Source organism: Dysidea avara, chromosome 7 (genome assembly GCF_963678975.1).
Source record: "Dysidea avara chromosome 7, odDysAvar1.4, whole genome shotgun sequence".
In the NCBI taxonomy this organism is placed as follows: domain Eukaryota; kingdom Metazoa; phylum Porifera; class Demospongiae; order Dictyoceratida; family Dysideidae; genus Dysidea; species Dysidea avara.
Genome location: NC_089278.1, coordinates 10,435,320 through 10,458,286, shown reverse-complemented (window position 1 = coordinate 10,458,286; position 22,967 = coordinate 10,435,320). Strand labels below are relative to the sequence as shown.

The window sequence follows — 22,967 nt, the reverse complement described above, 5'->3', positions numbered from 1 at the left end:
GTACACTATAAAAGTAAAACTAATAATACATACACGTGTGGTGTCTTTATTGATGCTGATTGAATCACTTTTGATGCAAATTAAGTAGCTATAAAATACTTATTAGCTAAATCTAGTTACCAACAATATATCGTCTTCCAAAGCCCACACATTCGCAGAACATATGTATCACGTACGATGCAGCTCTTCTGGCTTGTTTGTAAAGTTTGAATGCGAGTTGTGACGGTGTATCGTCGCGCCGTCTTGCAACTAATTTACACCAGCCAACCAAGGGGAGTGCCTCATTTATGGCATAAATTCGTCATAGGTCAACACCCTAGAAATATTCTAGTGACAGCCAATTTCTCCTATGGCTAGCCAGAACAGAATTCTAGTTATGTGCTGATTTGAGTCCTGCAAACTACAGCTAGCCATTACAAAGCCTGCCTCTGCAAATACTGCATTAAATCCTATGCAAATAGCAAGTACTTCTCTGCATAGATGATTCACACCAAGTAGCTAAAAGCCTGCAACTGGAGAGAAATTTGATATATACAAATGTGGTATTATATACTGGATCATGTAGGTCTGTCACTAGGTGTGTTATCTATGAAGTCACCAGTGTTACTAGGTATGCTATCGTCAGTGTCACCAGGCATGTAGCCAAGCATGCCATAACCAAGCACTTTGCCAATGGAGTCACCAGTACCACTAAGTGTGCTATCATTCATGTCACCAGCTGTGTTATCAACAATGTCACTAGATGTGCCATACACAGTGACACCAGGACCAGGCACGTTATCAACAACATCACCACCAAGGTCACTGGCTGTTTCCTCTTTCAATTTCTTGGTAATCAATTGTTGCTCTCTTCGTCTTTTCTTCTTCAACTTTCTCTTTCTATTCTTTCTGGTTTGAGGTACTTTATCCTCTATAAGAAACACATTTTATCAATGACCAATCACGCATACATACACCACAAGTTGGTCATAATCATTTTTCAATAGTATAGCTACAGTGTGGAGAAGATATTTGCATGAATTACACAAATTCAAAGTGTTTCTATTAACATCAGTATACTATAGAGCGTCTAACAATGCCTATATGCTATTGACTAACTATACTGGACTCTCTCACACTTTCCTGCTTTTTCAAAACTATGTAGTGAATACAAAGAATAATGCTCTATTATTGACACATTGATCTGAAGTATATACATGTGTAGTATTGTGAGAATTATTTATCATTTGAATGGCTAAACACATCAGTGTATTCTATCATATGGTTAAGTTAAGTATTGATGAAGGCGGCAATGAATGAACATGTGAAAAACCAGATGTGTCACTCAGCAAGCATACCACAACCACACAATAGCAGTTGCTATAGTTTCTGGGATCTGCAGCAGTAAAGAAACAGGCAGTCTTTAATGGAATGGTGTTTATGTAGAAAAGATTTAGCTATCGGGACACTATGGGTATAAATCAATAAGATCACTGACAGAAGTAACATATGGTAAGTAGTTATTCACAAATGACGACAGTTTGGCACGACTTAATAAAAAAAAACAGGTTGGCAGATAGAAGTTTGGTGAAATTACCATGCAGCCAATATAAAATATAGATAATTGGCAAATAAAGTTTGGTGAATTTCCAATGTAATCATGCCAAACTTTCTTTGTTTACAGTGCAACTACTTGAAATTTTCCTTATAACAATATTAATATATACTAGAGTGCTCACATACATTGGAGGATGAAAATAAAATGGCAATATCACTGCTAATAAGACTGCTTTTGTGTATACAAAAGAAGTATCTATTAAAAGTAAAGTTTTTGCTACAGCTTGTTTATTGTGACTGAAGCAACAATATGATACATTCTTCTGGTATGGGGAGTGGTATACAGTCCAAACAGTGACTGTTTTTGTAAACAAACAATAATTTAATGTACTTAGTATTGTCACACCAACCAATGCATTCAATATAAGAAAGTTTGGTCATTGTGGACCATGCAAAGCTAATCAAACTAAAATCATCAATGCAGCATGACATAATAGGATATGCATAGTGACTTGCATTGGTCTCATAAATTTCCATGTAGAGGCATATTGATTTCAGTATACAATAAGCACCCATTTTCTTACATGATGATCAAGGTCACAAAGTGTGATGGTGTAATCACTGCAGTTATGTCAAGTATATGTGCAATCTGATTGGCCCGCCCACATTCTAGTAGACTATATAAAGAGTATGCAGATACTTTGAACGGATATAACTCCTGCACATGGAAAGGAATTTGGTGTATAGTTCTTTTAAAATGCAATTAGAAAATTTATGCCTTTAGTATCTTAATAATTACACAAGACCTCTTTCAAAGGAAATCCCATGGAAAATTCGGCTTGGATTCTACAAGTGTCCAATTTTCCAGCAAACATTTCTTAACACAATGGGAGCTACTGTATTGCCTATACATTTCAAGGAACTATTTTCACAGGTTTTGGGGGCTAACAGTGAGAACAATATTTTACATTGGGAATTGCTTTGTAAATCTGCAAAAAAATTATTACAACCTCAAAAATATTCCAGGCAAAGTTGATTTATAGTTTCTCACATTACTTTCCACCCATCTACCTCTAAATTTGTTACTATAATTGATCACATGCACCAGCATTTTAATATTTAGATAAACTAGCGATCTGCTTAAGAAAGGTGGTAAAGTGTAAGCATAAGGCTTTTGAAAATCCTTGTGTAGTGATGGATAGCTAATTGCCGTTGCTGTGATTTTGGATGTTTCCTTTAATAAAAAATAACCGCCCACCTGCATCAAATTTGAAGAAGTGGCTGATGAGAAACTAGCAATCTACTTTGTCCGGTTAATCAATCATAACTCACAACTGAAACAGGCTACAGAGTTGGCTCATTCTGTTGATTATGAACAAGTGAATCCATCAAGGTATAATACTTTCCTTACTCTCCTCCATGTGCACAAAGAAGAAACAATGATAGTAAACTTTATTTCTGCCACATCATAAACAAACTCCCATGCCCTGAATACGAAACATACTCTCAATGAATATCAATGGTGTTTGAGCTGCTTCGGCTGTATACCAAAGCAATTAAAATGTGTGTGGCTTTTTTTTTGCATTTTAAAACTTAGTATATTATATTTCTATAAGCAAATAGAATTTTGGGGTGATTTTGGGGTGTAACTATAATCACTGGACTGGACTACAGGACTGGAATACTGGACTGACATATTTTGGGGTGTAACTATAATCACTGGACTGGACTACAGGACTGGAATACTGGACTGACATATTTTTGGTTTTTATACATTCTGAGGTTAGTTTTGAGTCTTGCTAGCTAAGGGCCTTCAGAAAACTTGCAGTCTGCCACTAAAATGATTGAGCGTGAGGAGTGGAGTAAGCAAAAACTAACTTCTAGTGATTTCACTACTTATTATGCTCTACAGCACTTATACACTTATTAGTGTATTGTGTTTTGGAGAATGTAATATATGGCGATAGCTAATCAAAATTCATTTTACTATATTCGTGCTACCTATCTGCACCTCAAACTAAATACTATAGCTCAGATTCCTGGGACACAACCTATCACAATCTATGGTAACTAAATCTGTTCCTACTTGCAATATACAAATTCATTGCACAACTGTAGGTTTTTCTGCTGCTATCATTAGTTCTTACATGTGCTGGTTGGCTTACTATAATATGTGACCAAATTTATTAGTATTTTACAAGCTTGCTACTATCTCCAAGACTTTATTGTTGGTTAACCATAACTAGCACATCCCCTACAGTGTACTGATAAGGAGTACAGGTATATGTATTGTAGAAGAACATAATAAGTAGTGAAATCACTAGAGGTCAGTTTTTGCTTACTCCACTCCTCACACTCATCATTTTAGTTCTCTGAAGGCCCTTAGCTAGCAAGACTCAGTAATACCAACCTCAGAACGTGTAAAAACCAAAAATATGTCAGTCCAGTAGTCCAGTCTAGTGTATATAGTCCAGTACAGTTACACTCTTACAGCAGGTTTTCGCTCAGACAGTGAAATATCCTTCATGATGTTTCCAGCACTGAGTGCGTCAAAAAAATATATTGCAAATAATATTATTTAGCTATGGCACTCCTAACCAAAAATTGGCTCTAATAAACAATCTAAACACTGTTTTAGTCATCAAACTATAGTATGTTCACGTTGAGCTGAATCCTGAAAAACAGCTAAAAATTAAAAGTGGATTTTTTCTCAACAGAGTTAACATTTCAGCTAACCAGATGATTATTGGTAACAGCAAAGGTGTCAACAACAGACATGTATGGTTTGGCTCCATTACAAGTTCAGGAAAGGGCTGTAATGGACAATGTGCTTATATGGCTTCCACATAGGAAATGTATTGTGAAAATTTTGATTGGCCATAAATATTATGGCAAACATTTGAACAAAAAAATTTTGAAACATTTTTAGCGGATCAAGCAGTACTACAAATGAGCCAAATTTCAAGATCATGTGTAATTGCATCCATGAGTTATTAAATGTTTTTGAGGATTCAGCTCAATGTGAACATACTATACTAACAGCACAGGAAGTCTCATGTCGTCCACCCCAAATCTTGGGAGATGGGATATAGCTTAGAGTTGTTTCTACACTACAGGCATATGCAGACAATAGTGCAGTAAGACAAAAGTGATTATGCATTCCAGCAAGACCAATGTGGCCACATAAAGGGTACAGACTTGGTTGTCCAACCTTTCTCAACTAAACAACCATCATCAAGCCTGTCTGACTCTGAGATGGTGAGAGGCTCCTCAACACTCTGTTTACTAGACACAGTAAGGATACCCTTGAGTTGTATTCTCTTGACAACAGCGAGTTGCCTCTTGATAAACTCCTCGTGTCGCTCAAACAGTTTATCTCGCGGATCAAAACTAGTGACATCTGTGCCAACTTCTGGCTCATATATTTCTTCACTTTCATCACTACTGTCTTTAGAGTATAAGTAACGGTGTGCTCTTTCCTTAAATGCTGTTTTTAAAAAATCCTTGCCCATTTCCATGCTTGGTTTATACAATTCAAGAAATACAATACCACAATCACTTCTTCAGCAACAACCACGTAAACAAACGGTGTGGAAGAAGTGATGGCTGAAAGCGAGGAGCAAGGCAAGGAGGAAACAGGGACGAGTGTAGAGAGAAAAGAAAGCTTGAACGTATCTGATGATCAGTTGAGTAAAGTAAGATCCTCTCCAAATCTGCCTCGGAAAGCTTTAGATAGAATCAGAGAAGAAGATCGCGCCAGCCTACCACTGTTCACACCTTGGACGTTCTGGTACGAAAGGTAAGTACTAAATCAGCTAACAACAGTAGGTCATGTTGGGTAATGTAGTTGTGGTATGTGCGAGTATGACCCTCACTTAGAGGTATTCAGCTAGTTTGTGTGTGTGTGTGTGTGTGTGTGTGTGTGTGTGTGTGTGTGTGTGTGTGTGTGTGTGTGTGTGTGTGTGTGTGTGTGTGTGTGTGTGTGTGTGTGTGTGTGTGTGTGTGTGTGTGTGTGTGTGTGTGTGTGTGTGTGTGTGTGTGTGTGTGTGTGTGTGTGTGTGTGTGTGTGTGTGTGTGTGTGTGTGTGTGTGTGTGTGTGTGTGTGTGTGTGTGTGTGTGTGTGTGTGTGTGTGTGTGTGTGTGTGTGTGTGTGTGTGTGTGTGTGTGTGTGTGTGTGTGTGTGTGTGTGTGTGTGTGTGTGTGTGTGTGTGTGTGTGTGTGTGTGTGTGTGTGTGTGTGTGTGTGTGTGTGTGTGTGTGTGTGTGTGTGTGTGTGTGTGTGTGTGTGTGTGTGTGTGTGTGTGTGTGTGTGTGTGTGTGTGTCCCTCCCTGCCTGCACCTGGTAATTGAAAGTTCCAGGTTCTATTCCCAGCTGGGCCACTTTGGTGTTGTTGTTGTTTCCTTGAGTAAGAAACTTTACTCACATTGCTCCAGTCTACCCAGCTGTTAAAATGGTGGCCTGGTGCCAACTGGGGAAGCAGCCCACCCAGCTGTAACATCAATGGGTACCTGGTGTAAACTGGAGAAGCAAATGCTCAACTGTCCATGTCTCATATAGCAGTTGAAGGTCCAGGTAGGACTTAGGGTGCCCACACCTTCAACTGTGAGACATGGTACAGCCTCCTGCGGGTTACTAGTCCTGCCCCAGGAGGGCATGCCTGCGCTGACTCATAGCACCTGAGTAGTGCACAGGTGCCCCAGTGCTGGCCACCGGGCAGCGTGACCGTTTAGCAGCAGCTGAAGGCTTTGCTTTTGTGTGCGTGTGTGTGTGTGTCATACGCTTGTGTGAGCTATACCCGTGGTGGTCCACTAGCTGGGTTGGCATGCATTTTTTTGATAGCAGCCATAATGAGTGGTTTACACCAGCTGTCAGTGGTGTTTGTTTTGTGTACTCAGAATAGTTCATGTTCCCCAATCATTTTATTTTCAGTTTATTGTCTTGGCCATGATAGTATCATGATAGTAGTAGTGATAAAATAACACTGATTTGGCCTATGTATGCAAGCAAACAGCTCATGGCTGTTTGGTGTTGTTAAAATGTTGCAAATTCACGAGCTTAAGTTTATACATTAATAGCTAAATAATTCATTACATGTTGTATATTAGGTCAGAGAGGGGAGCAACTGCAATTGATTATTTGAATAACCTAAAGAAATTATGCAAAGTTGAAACGATATCAGTAAGCAGTATTTGTGCAAACACTGTTTGTGTTATAAGTGCTCATTTGTTTAACGGTGTTTTTTTATCACCCATACTAAGTAATTTTAAGAAATAGCTTGGGAAATAGATCAGTCACTGTTTCCCTGTAGAAACAGTGTACAATGTGGGCTGAAATTACAGATGTTGAAAATGATGCCAATACTGTACTGTATTACAATAATTTGTTTGAATGCTCTGTTAGAGAGAGTAGCAATTGATATTTGTAATGTAGGAGTTTTGGGGTGTGATGCACCACATACCAAAAGTTACTGAGCTAGAAGAAAGGGCTGGCTACCACCTAATGAGACATGATAGAATGCCAAGTTGGTAAGCAATTGTAGGATTGTGTTAATATAACACATTTTATGGCAAGGATGTACATAGCTTGTGAATTTTGTTGTAGGGAAGCTCATGACAATATGAATGGTGGACACTGGTCAATGACCTGTTCAAAGGAAATTACAGTAATTTACCATATTATGCAGTTTATCATGTGCACTATATACACTACGGTTTAGGCTGATGTGTGGCAAGAAATGCTACTTGCTGCAATTGGAGAGCAGTTTGAAGATTGTGTAGAACAAGGTGTGCAAATTAACTAGCATGATTTATGAAGCATTCTGTGTATAGGAGACTCTGTGTGTGGCATGAGTGTTCGTATCAGAAATTCAGATGATGTTATTCAAATTTGGAATGATGATTCATCACTGGCTGGAAAATCTACTGTGAGACATTATCACAAATTAGCATGGCTATTGTTCTCTGTGTTGTTGTAGGTAATGGACCGAGTTAGAAAATTATTACAAGGCTATGTTTCCACTATAAATGAAAGATACCAGAGTAAGTGATAATGGAGATGTGCCATCATTCTGTTGTATGTACGTAGCTCACCAAGATAAACTACAGACAACACGTGTACCATCTCGACCAAGAAATCCTTCACCAACTCCCCCATACCACTATGGTTCTCAATATCGTCCTTATCCACCACAGCAAATGTCACAGTTTCGTCATCCTGGACCAATGACTTATAGATATCGGCCCCAAAATCAGCAACCATTTCCCCCTAAGGGTCCATTTTAATTATTTGTGCCTTTGTTTACTGGAATGAATTTAATGTTTTGTAGTGATAAATACAGCACACAATTATTTTGTTATGTTAATTTTTATAAATACTGTCCACAATTATATAACTGACACTAACATTATTATTATTATTGCCATGATAACAGTAGATGAAAGCTTTGATACAGTAGCTGCATTGTTGTATGCCCGGTCTTCAGCATTACTGAGGTGACCATCAAACTTGCTACTGGAGTCACCATAACTGTCACTAGCCTTATTATTAGCTTGGTTCTTCAGATCAGAAGTTGTATCCTGGAGTTCACCCAGAGGATCAAATCCAATGAACAGTGCAGGATTAGGCAAAGTGGCAGTAAGGTCTGGTACTGCTACTTCATACAGCTTTACCAACAATAGCAATTGTGGGTTTGAATGATTCTGTAAAGGATTGCTTATTCTTTTAGCTAACTCTCTAGATGCAGCTTTACAAAATAATGACCTCCTCCCCATGGATTCTTCAAGTAGGACCGCAGTGTAACCATTGTTTGTTAAAGTTAAACTTAAGTCACATGCTTCCTGTGCTCCAGGTGGCAGCAAATTAGCTAGAACTTTTTTGATTGTGGACATGGAATTGAGACCAAACTTCTTGATCAATGCTACTGCAGCCCTTGAAGTGATGCTTTTCTGTTGTAACAGCAGCCCACCACCTGAACAGCTTTACTCATGATGGGCAAACACAAATTGGTATTCTCTCACCACATGTTCTACAACAAGAGTCCGGAGGCAAGAATGGGTCTTGGCATGTTAAGTTCTTACACATTGTTGCTATTAGGTTACACACTGATCCACGCTTGTACTCCCTGAATTGAAGGACAATGTATGAGATAATGTATGTGAGACTCACTGGTCTAGTTGGTGATCAAGAAAACATTTTCCAGTATAATGCACTCTTGCTCCTTTTGCTTTTGCATGACATGAAGAAATATATGTTTCTCCATCTGTTCCACAGACTAGGTCCTTGCACGTCCTTGGATGACATCTGCCTTTGTAAGCTATAAAATTATTTATTGCAACATCTTCCCATTAGTTAAAAATGTAAAATTTATTAGAAAGTTTGGCAATGGGAACTTGAGCTCTGAATGTTTACCTTGAAGAGGTGTTTAAGGCCGGTACCCATGACTGTCAACTTTCTTGTCATGCAGTAATAGTTATACTGTACCTAATAAACTTTTGGCTTCATATAAACTACAAAGTGATGAGTAAGTCCTCCCATCCATTCCACACACTTGCTCTGCTTCTTTGCAGTGGTCAGTGCCTATAGTGTATACACAAACCAAAAAATGTATCAAACCAAAACCACGTGCACTACATGCGTACATACCACAATAGTAGGCTTGACAATGTATAGTTCTTCCTGTAGAAGTCTTCCATAGTATACAATCAGCTAATTTTGGAATGCAGACTTCTTTTGTATTGCAATTAGCTCTCTCACAAACACCCTGTATAGCTCACAGTTAATTAATGCACAAGACATGATAAAATTATTAGCTTACTGTTTCAGTACAGGCACCCATGACTACTTGATTTTCAGTCAGACCAGCACAGTTCACAGCATGGCAAAGTGTTCGGTAGGTGTGTCCATCTATTCCACACACCTTTTGTCCAACAAGCGGCTCACACAAAGAACAAGCATTATGATTTATCATTCCATGTGACGAGTGTGGGCGATCTATCATGTGCACCAACTAGCTTTGAGGCTACCTGCAGTGACTAATTACCATGAATATGTGGTCGGTGGCCTCTATGGTGCAACTCCTGATTGCGATTCCTATGAGCTCCACTGTGCTGACTATGTGACTCTGAATCAGCCACGGTCCTCTCTAACAAAAAGCAGCAAATTCATTTGTAATTATGAAAGCAATATATATACTAGCATGCAAAAAAAATGCACACTAACTATCTCTGAAGCTACATGCATAATTACTTACCACGTGGCCTGTAGCCTCTATGGTGCAACTCCTGACTATGATTCCGGTCAGCTCCATTGTGTTGACTATGCTCTAATGATAAAATTAATATAAAGTATTATCTACATTGCATGAAAACAGAAAAGTGAGATAATTTCCAAGCCAATAAAATCTTTTCCTAGCGTAAACAACCATATATGGTTTCACATTTAGGAACCTTTGGATGATTCATGGTGTAGCGAAGTCACGAGGTTAGCTACAGTCAACAACGTCAGGTACAACAAGGCGAGCGCAAGTATATTCATTTTTGCTCCTTCTGCTAAGACGGGCTCCAAGGTAACTAGGTAACTGATAGCAGACACGCATGCGCACACGACCATATGTACATCTATCCGTGTATTTTCGTAATCGTTGTTCGTGTGTCTGCGGGAAGGTTGTTGAGAGCGCATGAATCAACTAGATTTGTTAGTGTAGTGGAAAAGGTACGCTTACTGTAATATATTGTTTGTTTGTTATCATTGGGCTACACTACAGACGTTTTTTCCACGTACAGTAACTTACAGGGTTTGCGTATTTATAGATTTTTTTTTATCACTAGTCCAGTGCATCGTGTTTTGCACCAGCAAACTTAATTGTACTTTTTAAGGTATAGCCGCATAGATATTTGTGCAAAGATAACAGAAGACGTTTATCTCTGGTTTGTCTATGGTCAAAGTCTTCTGTGTACGCCCTCCAGTGCCTAACTGGTAAAGAGGATAAGAATAATAATATAAAAGTATATTGGCTGGTTGGTTGCATCACTTCCGTTTTTGTTGGCTTTAGTCAATTGGCTTTAGTGGTCTTATTTACTGAAGTTGCTAGGGACCTATGAGAAGGTTAAAGCCTGTAAATGCAAGGAGTCATATTAGGGGTAAGGTTGTACAGATTGACTGCTAGCATATTGTGGTCCTGGTAGGTGGGGTATATTCCACGGAATGGAACAGAACGGAACAATATCCACGGAACATCCAGGTATAAAACACGGAACGGAAACCTTTCGTTAGCTACAGTAAAGGGAGGCAGGGTAAAAAGTAACTTACCAGCTGCAGCCACACGAAGTGGGGAAACCCGCAAGCATTATGCCAGTGTTATATAGGACGATTTCTAACTGCACTAATATACATAGCTATAAAAATGCCAATTCAATACCACAATTCGAATCCATTGTAGCTATATTATGAGTTCCATCATTATTTATGGCGGATTGTCAAACTGCAGTACATTCACTACTGGTAGCACTACATTATATCAATTAAAATGTTTGTTTGATGATATTTGGCACTATTCTAATAGAGCCAGCAGTCACACACAAGCATAGTTATCAGATAGAGGCCAAAAGTATCATGCTTGGTTTAAGAGAGGCAGAAGCAAATCTGATCTTGTCGAGCCCAGCTGCTGCTGACACAAAGTGGGGAAACTGATGATCTGCTCATGGTAGTGGTACATGTTCAGGTATCAGGTGGACTACCTAGTGACATAGAAAATTTTGTTAACATCACATTACAAATCTATAAAATTTAATGATAAAGTATTATATTTAAGTAAATAATAACCATCACCAATTCAACAACATAAAATCCAAGAGTATACAGAGCACTAAATAGAAAAGTTATGAAGAAAGCTGTGCAGAACACTTAGAGCAACTCCACTGGACATCTTGTGACAGGTATTTGTCATCTACCTTTACACAAACTTCAATGTGATACCAGACTTTACACTTGGAGCATTCAATTAATTGTATTCCGGGGATATCTGGCAACCGACAGAAACAAAACACTGGTATCTGCTAAGTAGCCTTTATTCTCTGCTTCCTTCGCCTTTGTTTAAGAACAGGAAACATATATTGACATCCTCTGAGATTGTAAGCAGTTCCAAAGGTGTTTTCTCATAGAACGTTGGTCAAAAAGGTATTCACCAGGATTGCAACCAAATACTAATGCTGTTTCAAAAGCGACAGCGAAAAGCCCACAGTCATATGTGCCTGACTGCCTTTGCACATCTACAAAATTCAACATAACATCACTTGAGGGTGATGACAACAGGCTAGCAATTTGACACTGCACACATCGTGATGCCCCAGAGTACAGGCTGTCGTATACAAGTACCTCAAATGGTCCACAGCCAATTGTGCTAATTGTAAGCCAGTGGCCAGAGTCACAGTGGACTTCCTGCACAAACTTGCTTTGTTGGATTTCGAACTGCATTGTTAATCCTACTGCCACTGACTGAAACCCACTGCATTGACCATCAGCCATCACCTCTAACAAGTGTTGGGCAGCATCAACTACTATACAAGTCAGCACTAAGCAATATGTTTCTTATTTCTGTGGTAGGATCAGTTTTTTGTGAACCAGCTGAGATCTTTTCATGTGGCTGGTTACCATCATTATTTTCCAGATCAATAACTACCTGTGGGTCACGTTGTATGAGCAACTGTCTTGCATTGAACATAGCCTGCTGTGCAAACTTATTAACACTGGGCCGACTCTTCTCAACAGCTGGACCTACACAATATATAACACAAGTTGTTAATGTATACACAAGAAGAGCAACTAGAAGCATTTGCTGATATGATTAACATGATCATATTGGTGTTCATTTACTGTTTAACTGCTTGCTGCTAACTGTGCCCATTCACACAATGCATCAAGTTGTGATTGCGGAAAGCTAGTCACCAAATCACAATTGAACTCCCTATCCACTAATATTGAAATTCCTTTCATCTTCATGTACTCAAGCAGCAAGGGACAACTGGGCAAAGGAAATTCTGGATATTTTGAATCAAGTACGAGTTCACGGAATTCTTCAAAATTACGTCTTTCTTTACTCCTAGCAACAATGTAATCATCTTCTCTCCTTAGAACAGGCATGCCATGAAATCTTCTGTACAGTATCCACAAATACATGTCAATGGTGTAATACATCAGAATTTTGTTCTCCTTCCTCTGCCAAATAGTCATAAATAATAAACAGTGAAACTATAACATACCTCTATGTAAATGTACGAGTCACCTTTCAAATTCACTCTATTTGAAGGGGACAATATCCTCCACAGGTAAATCATTTCATGATCTGATATTCTGTCACAATCTAGCAGTATGGGAACAAACACAGTCTCAAAATAAATCTCACACTGCAAACCGGTGGCTATAGATACAGTAACACAACTTTATAGAAATACATAGCACAATAATTATGGGAATATGGATAAGCTAAACAATACAAAAATGGCTTACTAACTATTGGTATCTTGAGATGGTGGGTCATCACATGGATGATCACATGAGTTCCCCAAAGAATGATCTTTCACTTCTGTCACACTGTCACCTAGTCATAACCATATGTACATTCCATAAAAGAATAAAAATGGCTTACCACACAAAGACTTTTGCTGCTTTACAGCAGCATCAGGAGCAGGAACAATATCACAGTCTCCAGGGCGTGGACGCTTTCTGCCAGATGTTTTGCTATTTCTAGGCCGAGAGCTTTTACGCAGTTGTGTGAGATTTAATGTTCCTCGCTTGGAATCTTCTTGTATGCCAATAGCCATTTTTGCAGCTAAAATGTGGTAGCACTCAGTGGTGGAAGGACAAGAGCATGTTTCTTTAGGATAAACAGTAACAACACGTGGGCAAGTCAATCCAAGTACAGTGAAAATGTGAAGTTTAAGGTCACAACTGATATGGTTCTCTTCAATTACACGCTTAGCTCGCTCCTTTTGAGACAAACCTTGTGAAGCTAAGCTCGGTACAGTCTCACTGCTGGAGGTTTCTACACTATCGATAGGTGTAGTTCATTGTGCATCACTGTCAGATGGGCAAAGCATGTTTTTCCTTAATCCGTGAAACAATTTCCGTTGGAGAGTAAACTGTGGAATCAGATAAAAATATTGGCATAGCCAAAGAACTAGAAGAAAATTCAGGCCGGAGATGGTAATTTCCTAAATTTTGCTGTCCACAGGCTATTTCTGAAGCATAATAACCTTGTAAGTAATTAAGTGCAAGGACCATACAATCAATCGGAGCTTCTTTTCATTGTTGGAGTTGCTTTAAAACAAAATTAATTCCTTCTGCTTGATTATTAGTCACACCACCGAAAGGGGAGTAAACACCTAATGACTCAATAGCCCAACGAGCCAATGAGGTGATATCTGGATGGATGTTTGTGTTGAAGTAGTCAAAAAATGGAGCACTCCATCTTTCAGACATCCTACGTAGTAGTTTTGTGTACTGATCTTTGGTGGGTTGGTGAAGTAGTTCCTTCAGATCACTGCGATACACAAGCATGTCATCACTTGTGGCCTTATGGCTATGCAACCACCTCTCTGCAGCTTTTATGACATTATTCAAACATCGCAAGTGCCGAGCAGAAGGCATGCATTTGCTGATTACATTGACATAAGCTTGCTCCTCATCTGTAACAATAGGTTTTTCGGTTGTCTTCAGTGCTGGCACCAGTTTGCAGCAAGCATCAAAGAACTCTGCGTGGCATACAGTTTGTTTTCTTTCATGGAGTAGAAATCCAACGGGAATAACTGGGTCCTCTGTAAATAAAGTGTGACGAAATGTCAAGGTTTAGAGATAAAAATCACCAAGCTGGAAAGTTGTATCATACGACAATAACTGATGGCCTGGAGATTGCAAAACAAGCACACGATCAAATTCATCAAATAGCTTTTTACTGCCACAAACACACACTAAATCAGGGTGTGTATGAACAAAACATAAGCTGTCACATGTTTTTCAAGAACTTAAACGTGCACCTAGAAAGAATTTACTGCCAGATCCGGCATTCACATACCACTCTTGGATTCGTCATCGTTGAGGTAGACAAAAACCTCTCCAGCCTTCGGCTTAACAGGAGGTAAATTAGTAGTACCTTCCTCAGGAATGTTTTCCAGAATTTGAACAGCTTCTGCTGTCTTGAAGGCCTCCACGCGCACAAAAAGTACTTCATTGACCGAGTCATTCATTCTTCGCAAGATACACATGCAGCTGCAGTGCACACCTGTTGGCTAAACCGGTTAAACCGGACGCTTGTTTGTTGTTAAACTGGTTTTTAAGCCCTCTATTAGCTCACGTGCCTTCTTTTCCGTTCCGTGTTTTATACCTGGATGTTCCGTGGATATTGTTCCGTTCTGTGGAATATACCCCACCGTCCTGGTATAGTTCTGCATAATACTGAGAGTACAATAAACAATGATAATACAAGTACACGAAAAAATTTGGAATTTTCAACTAGAGTGGGACCATAGCACATTGATAAAAAGTACTGAAACAAGCTGGAGTAGTGCATGATGTTAAATCACAGTAAAACAATAAGAAGTGTTATATCCCTACTGTGCTCAAGATACCATAACAGAAATGCACAATAGGGACATAACACTTCTTATTGTTTTACTGTAATTTAACATCATGCACTACTCCAGCTTATTTTAGTACTTTTTATCAATGTGCTATGGTCCCTACTCTAGTTGAAAATTCCAAATTTTTTCATATACTTGCTTGTTAACTTTTTTGTAAATAATTTTGTTATGGCTGGTGAACCCACGCGTACCGCATCTGAAATAGCACCGCGCACCCCAGCTATATCAATTATCGTCTGAAAAGTTAAGTATCCATTACGCTTCATTGTCAGCTATGTTCTACTCATTACACAGCATTTCAAATCAAGAGTTGTTTGGAAAGCACCTCTACAATCTACACATACCAAAAGAAATGGTGCTGTGCACCCCAATTTTATTATTAATTATCATCTGAAAAGTGAAGTATCCATTACACTTCGCTGTCAGCTATGTTCAACCCATTACACAGCAATACGAATCAAGAACTGTTTGAAAAGCACCTCTGCAATCAAAATAGCCAGTATGAAAAATACAGACGATTCCATTTCGAAGGGAAGCCAAATCGACACCTTTCCCTGTCAGCAAAGATGAATGGGACACAAAGGAGGACACTGGTAAGTCCATGAAGATTGCATTTATGTACTGCGGTATGCCAAAAGGCACCTAAGTGACGTCGAACAGTGAAAAAATCAAGCCTGTAGCCTTAGCCATTATCGAGTTACGCTTGTCTGAAGGCATCAGTCAGTCAGTTACTCAGTCAGTCAGTAGAAAATTGAATAAAAAATTTTAAATTCCACAGCAACTTGTTGAGAAAGTGTTTCAGGTCAATCTAAAACCTTGTGTGGGCTTAAATTTACCTCACCAATACTGCCTCATCGCCGTGGAAAATTGAGGCTGATTTTTGGGTGATGTTATTTCGTGGGCCATGCCTACTCCTTTGTGGTCCCTACTATACAGTTACTATCGTACTGTATGGTATATATATATTAAATCACATCAGACCATTAGAATCACTAATAACCAGTTGGTTAAACACTACATTGGTAGGTCCATCTACCAATCTGTCGACAGAGAAGCAAACTCTGCCCAATCCTGCGACAATGGAAAATACTATATCAAGAGTTCATAATAATGAACTCTTTATTATACATATGCATGAAAGCTAATAAAGCAAATTCCTGTTATAAAAATATATACCACTTTGACACCCCAGATCAAAGGAAACCACAGGGTTATTTATCACATATTTCCCTGACCACAGGGCGATATCTAGACATTGCCCTGTGGTTAGGGCGATATCATGACATAGCCCTGACCACAACTGCCTTTGATGCTGAGGCAGTTACAAAGCATCAGTTTCTTTGATTATTTATATATATGCTTAAAGTTTTGCATTGTGGGTTTGTGGTAAACATGTTGTTTTAGTTAGGGGCATTGTTGTGAAGCAAAAAAGAACTGAGTGAGTCAGCATTGCATAGTTCAGTTACTAAGCATCACTAAGTAATCATTTTTGCAATGTGAGGATTGTTTTTCTACAGAGTACATTTCAACTGCATGAAAAGATGCCTCAAACATTCCCAACTTATATGTCTAAGTGTTTATTTTAACACCTTAGGTTACTTTATTCATCCAGGAAGTGGTTATTTGGTTTAAAATGGTATCACTACAACCAGTGAAACCCACAATCATTTCTTTTTTGTGCCCACAATTAAAGTATTTTTTGTACAACCTGTTTCTTATGCACAGTGTATTCATTGGTTTTGCTGGTAGGTTACATGGGTACAAAACTAAATCCACAATTGATGTTTGCAAACTTCTGTATAAAAAAATGTGGTGAATGCAGGTTTGTCTTCCTTCAGAGTGGTATATATTACTTATACCATGGCCGCTCAGGATTTGCCTGATATATAATTATATATATATATGCCCACGCCCTCAGACCTGCAGCACTCCGGCTTGGGCATATATATCAAGCAAATCCCTCGTGGCCATGGTATAACTATTAAATATATATCAAAGTTCCGTGCATTGCTTGTAACATGTCATAGAGCAAAAGGTATGCTATTCCACATCAAGGGAGTCACACAGTTGTAGGTCAATCTGCAACCACAGTCACTCAAAAGTCAACAATCAAGGACACTGATAAACACGCAGGTCAAGATAAGATTTTGCCTGATCAAGACTTTGACCACATACAGTACAATACAAAAATCAAATACATTGACATACCAGTTTTCCGACCTGGTTTGAATCAAACAATTCTCGATACAGCCATTACCTCTCTTCACCACCAGTCACAAATCGACCTACAGTGTATGCCTACATGACACTCCTTTGCATATATGGCCATACAGCCAGCCAATTTGATATTGATCTTATTGACTTTTACAGTGCTAGCAACATATTGACTGTGGTGGTAACTAAATGTTCAGGAGGACCCTTGATGATAGTACATGGCACTACAGTGTTCAGACCTGTTGATATGGACACTAGAAAATCACCTACTCTAGTAAGGTTAAAACCAATGAAAAATTAGGACACCTGATTCAAGACACTGTTGGTTGTTCCCCAAACAGGTTCTACTGTAATACTAGTCCTCATGTTTCTGCATGCAATCAGAAAGTGGTCTGTGATATCAAACATTCAAGAATAAAAAGTCAATGCTAAGTAACTATAGTTTTGAAAAATCATGCCTGGCAAAAATTACAGAATTACAATATAGTAGCTTTGTCTTAACAAAGGAAGAGCATGTGAGAAAGCTCTTCAATAGTTAAATTATGGAAGCAGACATTCCCTATTGTTTTTTTTAAATTAATTAATTAATCCTGCCAAATGTTCATGTTATAAGTTCAATTGTCAATGTCATTTAGATATGGAAGCTCGAGAGAGGTCAGATTCATCGTCCAGCAGCAGTAGTAGTAGCAGCAGCAGTAGTAGTAACAAGTTATCCCCTAAACACTCGCCATCACAGTCTCCTCCTCCTGTTTCTGCCACTGCTGAAGGGTCAACTGATCAAGTGTCAGGGGCTACTAGTCAGACGTTCACCATCAATTTTGAGCAACAGAAAGAGCAATCGTCAGTTGAACCTGTTGAAGTTCCACCGCCATCAACTGGGGAAGATGAAGGATCATCAGATTTTGTTGTTGCCATTGAAAGCCAACAGCCATCAGTTGAAGGGTCAAAGCCTGATGTGGAGGAAACACAGCCTACAGCTGAGGAACTCACAGCAGATCAAACACAGCCATCAGCTGAGGAACCAAAGGTAGAAGAGGAAACAATAGAGCGAACACAGCCACCAGCGGAGGAACCAAAGGTAGATGAGGAAACAATAAAGCAAACACAACCATCAGCTGAGGAACAAACACAGCCATCAGCTAAGGTAGATGAAGAAACAGTGGACCAAACACGGCCATTGGATGAAGAGCCAAAGACAGATGAAGAGGAAAAAGTAAATGAAATAGAGCAGACACAGCCAATAAACAAGGAACCTGTGACAGAACAAACACAACCATCATTTGAAAAACCACAGACTGTTGCTAGTCCTAATGCAGATCAACCAATGGTTGATGTAGTGCTTACAACAGCTACCAAAGACTCTGACAGGAGGTCTCCGGTAGATGATCATCAAGTGCACACAATTCCCTCAGATACTGCACCTCTAATCAATGATGATCAAGATGTCACATTCGATTTGCCTGCCTCTAACGAGCATGAGCCATCCAATACAGATGCAACGCCTTCTGCAAAAGACCAACATCCCACTGTAGTTATTTCTGTTCCAGATACTGATGAAGTACCTCAGAATCGACCACCACCACAGACTCAAGAATCAGAGAGGGCTCCACTGTTGGGACCAAAAGCTGCCATTAAGTCATACTCTACTAAGACACACTCTTCTCAATCAACAGACCCTAGTGAAGATGATGAGGGTGGCTGTTGTGCTAGTTGTGTTATACTGTAAAACAATTAAAATCGTTTACGTAGGTAGTAACTGTTTTTTTCTTTTTTAAAAAAGAAGTTGTTTGTTCATAACTATCTAGAGTAATGAACAAATTACAATGTCATTATTTTGTGAACTATACAATTAAAAAGAAATGGTTTCTTCTCAAGTGTACAATTACAAATGTTTAGCTCTTTGTTTCAGGTCTTCCTGTGAAGAAGCCATTGTAATCCAACCTTGCAACTAAATTCAGCATGCTATGTTCACTCTCGCTGGTAGAAATGTGTGTCAATTTCTCCAATAATGCCAAAACATGTTTGGTAAATTCATGATCAAAATTATTAATAGTTTGCTCAACATCATCACTGGCTATTAGTTGGCTGGTACGTCTATGAAGAACATGTGTGACCACATCTGACTTCTCATCTTGTCTCGTACTCGCTGATGCCCTTGTCTCCTGACTACTATATCGTTTCATACAGCCACTGTATGTAGCACATACTACCATGAGTTCAGTAATGGTCCGCAATACATCTGAATTGGTCAACATGCAGTCCTTTAGACAGGCATCTAGGAAATCTGTGTGGCAAGCTAATACATCATCCACTGTAGAGACTCTCTGAAGACTTTGATAGAGTATGGTCCAATTGGGTTCAATTACTTCAAACATCATGTAGTATTGGAAGCTTTGTACAAAGACAAGCATCTGCTGTTGTAGAATAAACGCGGAAGTGTGCCTATAGTAAAAATGATCTTAAGATAAACTGTTATTTTTATCACTTACCAGCTTGATTTATCAGTTTGGTTGTCAGCCTTGCGACTCAACCATGCTGCACAAAGTTGACGCTCAATATGCTTGCAGTAAAACAGATGTCGAAACAGCAACTGATATTTAGTGAGCGCCTTACGGTTGATGATTAGAGACAGAGGCCAGCCAACATTGTAGTCCAAACTGAATGCCTCTAGGCCAGAGAGGTTTATAGTGGAAGGGTCAGGTAGAGGAAAGGAAGCAGAGCTTCTTTTACGACTGCTGGTATCAATGTCAGGTTGAATGGACATAATATGGAACAATTGTGTTGTGAGATCAAAAGATGACAACATCGCCTGTAGGTCATCTTTGAAGGGATCTGACACAGCCACACTAGTACGTAGAGCAAGTTCCAATAAGCTTTCAAGCCGCGTGATTTGAATATCACTTGTCTTCTTTTTCAGTTCATCAAATGCCATATCCATGAAGTGGACTAGATAATCACCTTGTTCAAGTAGAAAGTAGTGTTTGATTGAGGTAAGCCTCCCCAACAGGTTGTGCTCATTAATTAGGAGATCCAGTAACTTCTTGCTAGCAAACACAAATGCCTCCTCAATCAGCTCAACATACTGCTTATCATGTAGGGAATAGATCAACTCAGTGGCTCCAGGGTAAGATATTTCAACCCCACACTCATGAATCACATTCAGGTACTTGCCAGAGTTCAAAATCTTCATGGCCACATGCTCCAAAAAGGAGGGAATTTTCTCAGAAGCGATGGTGTATCGTGATTCCCAGTAAGAGTCATTGTACTCCTTGCTGAGCTGTTCCTTCTCAACAGTTTTGTGGTCCTCCACCATGAACTCTTGATAAGGATCATGAACGATCCCCTTGTAGATCCACTGCTCCAAGATATCAAAGTATGGTACAGCTGCTGCCTGTGTTAGATGTAAACACAACTCCTGGGCTTTGTCATCTCCTGTAAGACTCTGAGCCTTATCATGCAGAAGGCTTAGTACTGGTCCACCTTTACAAGAAGCACTTTGGATAGTAGTGGCAATAGAAGACAAAATCTCTAGGCTCTTAAGTGATGGCTGAATGTAATACCACAATTTCTGAAGGGAGAGCTGTTGCATGTTGTGCTGATGTTCCAGTTGAGCAACAAGAATGAGATACTCCTTCATCACTCCTCTCATACTGGCACAGAGAGCTTGGTTCACTATACCATACTCAAAACGAGAGTACTCTTCTAAGAATCGACTGATAGTAGAGTAGTAACTGCACAGAGGTAGGATTCTGTTCACCAAGGCATGCATAGAAAGGTCGAGAGTGTGGTCAACTGCAAACGTACGCATTGCCAATTTTCCATTCAGCGGTTTGGCAGTGATGTACCTCCCATTAATTCCTATCATGAGGAATAGTAGGTCATCGATGATAGCAAGTTCTTGTGAGTGGACAGGCAATGACCTCACAACAGGCTGGTTAGGGGCTTTCGCTGGAGTAACAAAGTCACTGGATAAGTATCTTTGTTCAGTGACCCATGTTGGTAATTTGGGTAGTCCTTTAAGTACTCCTTTGTCCTTCCTAGTTATGTCTTTGCCAGAAAGTGCTTGCGTTAAGTTTGCCAAGTCTCCTCTAAGCTTGTCAAGTTCTTTCTGAGTCATGATTGTCCCAGATGGTGGAAGTGTCAATTCTTGAGTGTCTCCCGGTAGTTTAATAGTCTCCACTTCTGTGACAGCAGCATCAGTAGCTGTCGTAGCTTGAGGTGATGAAGCACATTCCTGCAGAAAATCACACAATGCCTTGTCTTCTGACACACAGGCTAAGAGATACACAAGTGGATCCAACACTCGTGTCTGTTTGGGCTTCAGTTCATCATATTTCTTGAGAAATTCCTCCCCATTTGGAGAGAACTCTGCTATTTTTCTCTTTGCATGATGTGTGGACACCTACAAAGGCTCATAACGATCAAGCTACATTCTCAGTTGACTCACCTGTGTTGTCACATACGGGGTGAGATTTTTGGTCAGCAATTCTGCATACACTTCTGGGCTGTGGCTATCCTGTACTCTCAAGTGAGTCAGCAACTGTGATACAAGGTGGTGCACTTTAAACTCGTTCATAACGACCTACAACAAATGCCTGCCACCCTGACAAACTAGTGCACATTTCACTTACCAGCTCAAAATCAATGTTCCCTCCAAATTTCCAATTAGCTCGCCAGTGACCGAATTTGGTAGATACGAATGTATACAGCGCGTTATTTAGAAGTGTTACCGAATTAAGTGATTTGGTGATGGCCGGGCTGCACTCCCAAAAATCCAACACGGAATCAGTGGGTAGTAGTGTGGATGGAGACGGGTCAGATGATGAATATGACTTGTACGACTATTACAATGAAGGTCCGTCCATGCTTTACGCAGGGGTGCACATGTGTGTGTGTGTGTGTGTGTGTGACTCAGTGTGGATGTAACACTATTATAGGTGACCTATCGGAAACTGAAGAAGAACGGAACGAAGCTGTGGCTCGGAAGGACTTGGAACATTACGAGTTCTCTTGTGTGACCTACAAGGCAATGTGGGAAGATATAAAACAACAAGTGGACCAACTACACCAAGAATTGAAGGTACAGTCGACACTAGCTATAGTCAGTGTACATGTATGTGTTGTGTAATTTTTGAGTGACACTCCAATATGAGGGGTCCACAACTTGTAAAAATCCTGTACAAGATTTCAAATCTTCAACTTTTCCCAAGATTTCAAAGATTTAATGGCAATATTTCGAAGATTTAATGGCAAGATTTCAAAGCAAAAACAATTCATGATATCCAGAATAATTAGATCATGAGACACTTAGTATCCGGAAATATACGGAAACTTTTGTGACTGAAAAGTTCAGATTTTGAAATCTGTAGAAGCCGTGTGAGAGTCCAAGATGTAGCACACGTAATGTAGTCTCATGTGGCCAGACCACTTTTTCTCGGCATGGCGCTTATCGATTACATTATAAGCGCCTGCTCGAAAAAGGGTCTGGGAACAACCCAATTGACAACTCATTCTGGCCTATATATTCATTCTGGCCTATATATTTGTCAGCGCCACCTAGACTTACACATCAACACTACCTGTCAG

The 22,967-nt window shown here is 39.5% G+C and overlaps 6 protein-coding genes across 6 annotated transcripts in view; 3 read left to right on the top strand and 3 right to left on the bottom strand.

Annotated features, from left to right (window-relative positions):
• Position 1: 1 nt before the first annotated feature.
• LOC136262543 (uncharacterized) lies at positions 2 to 5,104 on the bottom strand. The gene is made up of 2 exons (XM_066056849.1): positions 4,748 to 5,104; positions 2 to 910 (listed from the first exon to the last, which is right to left on the bottom strand). Exons 1-2 carry the CDS (start codon positions 5,052 to 5,054, stop codon positions 558 to 560), a joined length of 660 nt encoding a protein of 219 aa, XP_065912921.1. The 5' UTR covers positions 5,055 to 5,104; the 3' UTR covers positions 2 to 557.
• Positions 5,075 to 7,963, top strand: LOC136262542 (eukaryotic translation initiation factor 4E type 3-like). The gene is made up of 8 exons (XM_066056848.1): positions 5,075 to 5,335; positions 6,642 to 6,714; positions 6,967 to 7,061; positions 7,138 to 7,198; positions 7,253 to 7,319; positions 7,365 to 7,459; positions 7,511 to 7,574; positions 7,621 to 7,963. The coding sequence occupies exons 1-8, from the start codon at positions 5,139 to 5,141 to the stop codon at positions 7,815 to 7,817; spliced, it is 849 nt and encodes a 282-aa protein (XP_065912920.1). The 5' UTR covers positions 5,075 to 5,138; the 3' UTR covers positions 7,818 to 7,963.
• Positions 7,810 to 10,166, bottom strand: LOC136262534 (reversion-inducing cysteine-rich protein with Kazal motifs-like). Its single transcript, XM_066056837.1, has 9 exons — positions 9,981 to 10,166; positions 9,785 to 9,856; positions 9,575 to 9,676; positions 9,350 to 9,525; positions 9,178 to 9,295; positions 9,016 to 9,111; positions 8,701 to 8,848; positions 8,553 to 8,656; positions 7,810 to 8,503 (listed from the first exon to the last, which is right to left on the bottom strand). Exons 1-9 carry the CDS (start codon positions 10,141 to 10,143, stop codon positions 7,920 to 7,922), a joined length of 1,563 nt encoding a protein of 520 aa, XP_065912909.1. The 5' UTR covers positions 10,144 to 10,166; the 3' UTR covers positions 7,810 to 7,919.
• LOC136262540 (submandibular gland secretory Glx-rich protein CA-like) lies at positions 10,153 to 19,255 on the top strand. The gene is made up of 2 exons (XM_066056846.1): positions 10,153 to 10,245; positions 18,017 to 19,255. Exon 2 carries the CDS (start codon positions 18,019 to 18,021, stop codon positions 19,105 to 19,107), a length of 1,089 nt encoding a protein of 362 aa, XP_065912918.1. The 5' UTR covers positions 10,153 to 10,245; positions 18,017 to 18,018; the 3' UTR covers positions 19,108 to 19,255.
• On the bottom strand, positions 18,526 to 22,085 carry LOC136262532 (gamma-tubulin complex component 2-like). Its single transcript, XM_066056835.1, has 4 exons — positions 22,013 to 22,085; positions 21,829 to 21,963; positions 19,871 to 21,783; positions 18,526 to 19,823 (listed from the first exon to the last, which is right to left on the bottom strand). The coding sequence occupies exons 2-4, from the start codon at positions 21,955 to 21,957 to the stop codon at positions 19,274 to 19,276; spliced, it is 2,592 nt and encodes an 863-aa protein (XP_065912907.1). The 5' UTR covers positions 21,958 to 21,963; positions 22,013 to 22,085; the 3' UTR covers positions 18,526 to 19,273.
• LOC136262538 (potential E3 ubiquitin-protein ligase ariadne-2-like) overlaps positions 22,058 to 22,967 on the top strand; it is a 6,393-nt gene continuing 5,483 nt past the window's right edge. The window contains exons 1-2 of the mRNA XM_066056840.1: positions 22,058 to 22,236; positions 22,319 to 22,461. Coding sequence (XP_065912912.1) covers positions 22,131 to 22,236; positions 22,319 to 22,461 — 249 coding nt within the window. The 5' untranslated portion in view covers positions 22,058 to 22,130. The remainder of the gene's footprint in view (positions 22,237 to 22,318; positions 22,462 to 22,967) is intronic.

Bases quoted from the DNA above. Each gene is read 5' to 3' on its own strand.
- LOC136262543 (XM_066056849.1), bottom strand. From the start codon at position 5,054: ATGGAAATGGGCAAGGATTTTTTAAAAACAGCATTTAAGGAAAGAGCA. The intron at 911-4,747 runs GTTGGACAACCA...TGTTTCTTATAG, and splicing joins TGGTTGTTTAGTTGAGAAAG to AGGATAAAGTACCTCAAACC.
- LOC136262542 (XM_066056848.1), top strand. From the start codon at position 5,139: ATGGCTGAAAGCGAGGAGCAAGGCAAGGAGGAAACAGGGACGAGTGTA. The intron at 5,336-6,641 runs GTAAGTACTAAA...GTTGTATATTAG, and splicing joins TGGACGTTCTGGTACGAAAG to GTCAGAGAGGGGAGCAACTG. The intron at 7,575-7,620 runs GTAAGTGATAAT...GTATGTACGTAG, and splicing joins TATAAATGAAAGATACCAGA to CTCACCAAGATAAACTACAG.
- LOC136262532 (XM_066056835.1), bottom strand. From the start codon at position 21,957: ATGAACGAGTTTAAAGTGCACCACCTTGTATCACAGTTGCTGACTCAC. The intron at 21,784-21,828 runs GTGAGTCAACTG...GAGCCTTTGTAG, and splicing joins CCCCGTATGTGACAACACAG to GTGTCCACACATCATGCAAA. The intron at 19,824-19,870 runs GTAAGTGATAAA...TTTTTACTATAG, and splicing joins CAAACTGATAAATCAAGCTG to GCACACTTCCGCGTTTATTC.
- LOC136262540 (XM_066056846.1), top strand. From the start codon at position 18,019: ATGGAAGCTCGAGAGAGGTCAGATTCATCGTCCAGCAGCAGTAGTAGT.
- LOC136262534 (XM_066056837.1), bottom strand. From the start codon at position 10,143: ATGGTCGTGTGCGCATGCGTGTCTGCTATCAGTTACCTAGTTACCTTG. The intron at 9,526-9,574 runs GTAATTAGTCAC...TGCACATGATAG, and splicing joins CCACCGACCACATATTCATG to ATCGCCCACACTCGTCACAT. The intron at 8,657-8,700 runs GTGAGTCTCACA...CCTTCAATTCAG, and splicing joins CTTGATCACCAACTAGACCA to GGAGTACAAGCGTGGATCAG.